The sequence below is a fragment of the Nerophis lumbriciformis genome, linkage group LG16 (assembly GCF_033978685.3).
Source record: "Nerophis lumbriciformis linkage group LG16, RoL_Nlum_v2.1, whole genome shotgun sequence".
Lineage (NCBI taxonomy): Eukaryota > Metazoa > Chordata > Actinopteri > Syngnathiformes > Syngnathidae > Nerophis > Nerophis lumbriciformis.
This window is the reverse complement of record NC_084563.2, coordinates 39,967,982-39,973,229: the sequence shown is the minus strand read 5'-3', so window position 1 is coordinate 39,973,229 and position 5,248 is coordinate 39,967,982. Positions and strand designations below refer to the sequence as shown.

General features: G+C 38.1%; 1 protein-coding gene across 1 annotated transcript; it reads right to left on the bottom strand.

Annotated features, from left to right (window-relative positions):
- Nucleotides 1–2,229: 2,229 nt before the first annotated feature.
- LOC140679493 (C-X-C motif chemokine 9-like) lies at nt 2,230–4,792 on the bottom strand. The gene is made up of 4 exons (XM_072914964.1): nt 4,186–4,792; nt 3,997–4,111; nt 3,836–3,928; nt 2,230–3,636 (listed from the first exon to the last, which is right to left on the bottom strand). The coding sequence occupies exons 1-4, from the start codon at nt 4,250–4,252 to the stop codon at nt 3,576–3,578; spliced, it is 336 nt and encodes a 111-aa protein (XP_072771065.1). The 5' UTR covers nt 4,253–4,792; the 3' UTR covers nt 2,230–3,575.
- Nucleotides 4,793–5,248: the final 456 nt, after the last annotated feature.

Here is a 5,248-nt window from a genome sequence, read left to right as displayed (position 1 = left end):
AGATGGCGAAATCCCTAAATTCCTTGCAATAGCTCATTGAGAAATGTTGTTCTTAAACTGTTGGACAATTTGCTCACGCATTTGTTCACAAAGTGGTGACCCTCGCCCCATCGTTGTTTGTGAATGACTGAGCATTTCAAGGAAGCTGCTTTTATACACAATCATGGCACCCACCTGCTCCCAATTAGCCTGTTTACTCTAAATAAGTGTTTGATGAGCATTCCTCAACTTTCTCTGTCTTTTTTTGCAACTTGTGCCAGCTTTTTTGAAACATATTGCAAGCGTCAAATTCCAAATGAGCTAATATTTGCAAAAAATAACGTTTTCCAGTTCGAACGTTAAGTATCCTGTCTTTGCAGTCTATTCAACTGAATATAAGTTGGAAAGGATTTGCAAATCATTGTATTATGTTTTTATTTACCATTTACACAACGTGCCAACTTCACTGGTTTTAGGCCAATGTGTGGAATATGCTTCAAAAAAAAAATATTCCAAATATACAAACCTTGTTTCCATATGAGTTGGGAAATTGTGTTAGATGTAAATATAAACGGAATACAATGATTTGCAAATCATTTTCAACCCATATTCAGTTGAATATGCTACAAAGACAACATATTTGATGTTCAAACTGATAAACTTTTTTTTTTTTTTTGCAATAATCATTAACTTTAGAATTTGATGCCAGCAACACGTGACAAAGAAGTTGGGAAAGGTGGCAATAAATACTGATAAAGTTGAGGAATGCTCATCAAACACTTATTTGGAACATCCCACAGGTGAACAGGCAAATTGGGAACAGGTGGGTGCCATGATTGGGTATAAAAGTAGATTCCATGAAATGCTCAGTCATTCACAAACAAGGATGGGGCGAGGGTCACCACTTTTGTCAACAAATGCGTGAGCAAATTGTTGAACAGTTTAAGAAAAACCTTTCTCAACCAGCTATTACAAGGAATTTAGGGATTTCACCATCTACGGTCCGTAATATCATCAAAGGGTTCAGAGAATCTGGAGAAATCACTGCACGTAAGCAGCTAAGCCCGTGACCTTCGATCCCTCAGGCTGTACTGCATCAACAAGTGACATCAGTGTGTAAAGGATATCACCACATGGGCTCAGGAACACTTCAGAAACCCACTGTCAGTAACTATAGTTGGTCGCTACATCTGTAAGTGCAAGTTAAAACTCTCCTATGCAAGGCGAAAAACGTTTATCAACAACACCCAGAAACGCCGTCGGCTTCGCTGGGCCTGAGCTCATCTAAGATGGACTGATACAAAGTGGAAAAGTGTTCTGTGGTCTGACAAGTCCACATTTGTTTTTGGAAACTGTGGACATCGTGTCCTCCGGACCAAAGAGGAAAAGAACCATCCGGATTGTTATAGGCGCAAAGTTGAAAAGCCAGCATCTGTGATGGTATGGGGGTGTATTAGTGCCCAAGACATGGGTAACTTACACATCTGTGAAGGCGCCATTAATGCTGAAAAGTACATACATGTTTTGGAGGAACATATTTTGCCATCCAAGCAACGTTACCATGGACGCCCCTGCTTATTTCAGCAAGACAATGCCAAGCCACGTGTTACATCAACATGGCTTCATTTTAAAAGAGTGCGGGTACTCGACTGGTCTGCCTGTAGTCCAGACCTGTCTCCCATTGAAAATGTGTGGTGCATTATGAAGCCTAAAATACCACAACGGAGACTGTTGAACAACTTAAGCTGTACATCAAGCAAGAATGGGAAAGAATTCCACCTGAGAAGCTTAAAAAATGTGTCTCCTCAGTTCCCAAACATTTACTGAGTGTTGTTAAAAGGAAAGGCCATGTAACACAGTGGTGAACATGCCCTTTCCCAACTACTTTGGCACGTGTTGCAGCCATGAAATTCTCTGTTAATTATTATTTGCAAAAAAAAAAAAAAAAGTTTATGAGTTTGAACATCAAATATCAATCAATCAAAAAAAAAACAGAAAATATCTTGTCTTTGTAGTGCATTCAATTGAATATGGGTTGAAAGGGATTTGCAAATCATTGTATTCCGTTAATATTTACATCTAACACAATTTCCCAACTCATATGGAAACGGGGTTTGTATGATTTGGGTGAAGCCGCAATATCTGAAATGTGATGTGATGTGACAAATTACCAAAAACATTTGGAACAGTTTGCAAAGTGACTCACTTGGTAAGAATTTATTTCAAAGGGAACAACACATACACTTTTATATTTACATACTGTATAAAAAAAAAAAAATACTCACTGGTCTGTAAATAAACGTGTATACAATAAATACTTCAAACTTTACATACAGTACACTGCAAAAAGTCAGTGTTCAAAAACAAGAAAAAAAATTACAAAAATTAGGGGTATTTTATTTGAACTAAACAAAATTATCTGTCAATAGAACAAGACAATTTGGCTTGTCAAAACTTTCCAAAACAAGTAAAATTAGCTAACCTCAATGAACCCAAAAATACCTTAAAATAAGTATATTCTCACTAATAACAACTGTACTACTATATGAGTGCGTATTTTCTCTTGTTTCTCTGTCATCTGTTTTAATTATGAGACACAATTGTGTCAAAGTCATGAATTTTTTTTTTCATGCTTGAAATAAGAAATGATTAGCGCATTTTTCGGACTATAAGTCGCAGTTTTTTTCATAGTTTGGCCGGGGGTGCGACTTATACTCAGGAGCGACTTATGTGTGAAATTATTAACACATTAGCGTAAAATATCAAATAATATTATTTAGTTCATTCACGTAAGAGACTAGACGTATAAGATTTCATCGGATTTAGGAGTGACAGATTGTTTGGTAAACGTATAGCATGTTCTATATGTTATAGTTATTTGAATGACTCTTACCATAATATGTTACGTTAACATACCAGGCACGTTCTCAGTTGGTTATTTATGTGTCATATAACGTACACTTATTCAGCCTGTTGTTCACTATTCTTTATTTCAAATTGCCTTTCAAATGTCTATTCTTGGTGTTGGGTTATATCAAATACATTTCCCCAAAAAATGTGACTTATTGTCTCCAGTGTGACTTATGTTTTTTTCCTTCTTTAATATGCATTTTCGGCAGGTGCGACTTATACTCGGAAAAATACGGTACTTTAAAAAAGTAGTTTTGTACTTGTGAGTGTTGATGACACAGCTTTGCAACAGTTGATATTCTAGTTTCAAGCATGTTTTACTCAACATAGGTCATCAAATCTCAGCAACAAGCTGTAATATCTTACTGAGATCATTTAGGACCAAAACCCTTAAAACAAGTAAAACATTAACATAAAAAAGAATTATCTTATCAGACAGAAAATAAGCAAATATCACCCTTATTTGAGATATGTAATCTTACTTAGATTTCAGTTTTTGCAGTGTAGACTTTACATAGCTGCGATGGGACGTGAACATACTTAGTGTGTATATAACTCCTGACGTCAGTCCCCCTAGCTCTTCTACAGCTGTGCTATTTCTGCTGTCTTTTTGAGGGCCCCGGCCTTCTTCCCGGTCTTCACGTGACTACAACTTGATCCCTTTAGGATATCCAGCTCGTGTACTTTCACGCGGCCTTTCTTTTTCTCTCGATGCACTCCATCTTCCGGTCCTTGTCCTTATTTATCCTTGAACGAGGGAAGGGGGGGGGAGAAAAAAAACTAGGTTCAGGCCAGAGCGCTAACAGAAAACATCTGGAGGTGTTTGTGTGATTTTTTTGCCTGCTTCTCATGAAAGCTGTAAAATATCAAGCTGTTTTTTGGCTGAGGAATGTGGATCCAATAAAAGTCGACTTTACACACTTGGAGTTCTGATGTTGGGTCTTACCTCTCCCAGCACCTGAAAAAAGCCTTGGCCATCTTTCCCTCGGTGTTCATGCAGATTTGTTCGCTGGTGTTGTTCGCCCCATTCATGGTGACACTTGAGAAAACGCAGAGTGATGAAGCAAAGCCGTGACGTGAAAACAAAAATTGCTCATCTTGACTTACATCAGTTCGGTTTTGTCACATCCAGGCCGCTTTTCCAGCACTTGGAAATCAGACATGTTCCCCTTGATGAATTTGATGGTATTGTGACACGAACAACGTCCAAGGAAGTCGTGAGCTGCAATCAAGATGAATCGGATAAGCGTTAGGCATATTTAGTCTTTCCCGCTGGCAACGTGCGCTTGATCTCACCTTGATAAAGTCGTACGCAGAATCCGGCCACAAAGAAAAACCGCAAGCATTTCAGTAATAAAGCCATTCTTCTGTCTCGGAAAGCTTTGGAGAGGTCCACTTTAGAATTGAGGAGTGAGGAGCAGCAGCCATCCTCCTCCCTCTTTTATCCTCAGCATTGAGTGGGTTTTCCCTGAAATCGTGCTTTTTCCCGTCAAGCCAAAGCTAAAACATGCACTGGAATTTCCACTCTCCCCCCCACTGACACACACAGTGGAATGTGGCCAGAAAGAAGCGAAAGTGAACAGAGAAATGACGTATTGATGAAGTGCAAGCCTGAAGCAGTAGTTCTTTGGTGGGCAAAGCGAGTGGGTTCAGTTCAAGGGCAAAGCCCAAGGTGACAACTAATTACTACATATTAGGGCTGTGATTTTTTTTAGGAACCACACGATTCGATTCTTGTGGGTAATGATTCGTTTCAGAACCAAACCTCGATTCTAAATCAATACTTTTTAAGTACCATTTGGTGACATTTCTGTGATTAACTAAATTCCTCCATAAAATAAGTCAACAGTTGTGGTACATTTCTACAAACCGCGTTTCCATATGAGTTGGGAAATTGTGTTAGATGTAATTATAAACGGAATACAATGATTTGCAAATCCTTTTTAACGCATTTTCAATTGAATGCACTACAAAGACAAGATATTTGATGTTCAAACTCATAAACTTTATTTTATTTTTTTGCAAATAATAATTAACTTAGAATTTCATGGCTGCAACACGTGCCAAAGTAGTTGGGAAAGGGCATGTTCACCACTGTGTTACATGGCCTTTCCTTTTAACAACACTCAGTAAACGTTTGGGAACTGAGGAGACACATTTTTGAAGCTTTTCAGGTGGAATTCTTTCCCATTCTTGCTTGATGTACAGCTTAAAGGGGAACATTATCACAATTTCAGAAGGGTTAAAACCATTAAAAATCAGTTCCCAGTGGCTTATTTTATTTTTCGAGGTTTTTTTCAAAATTTTACCCATCACGCAATATCCCTAAAAAAGCTTTAAAGTGCCTGATTTTAACCAT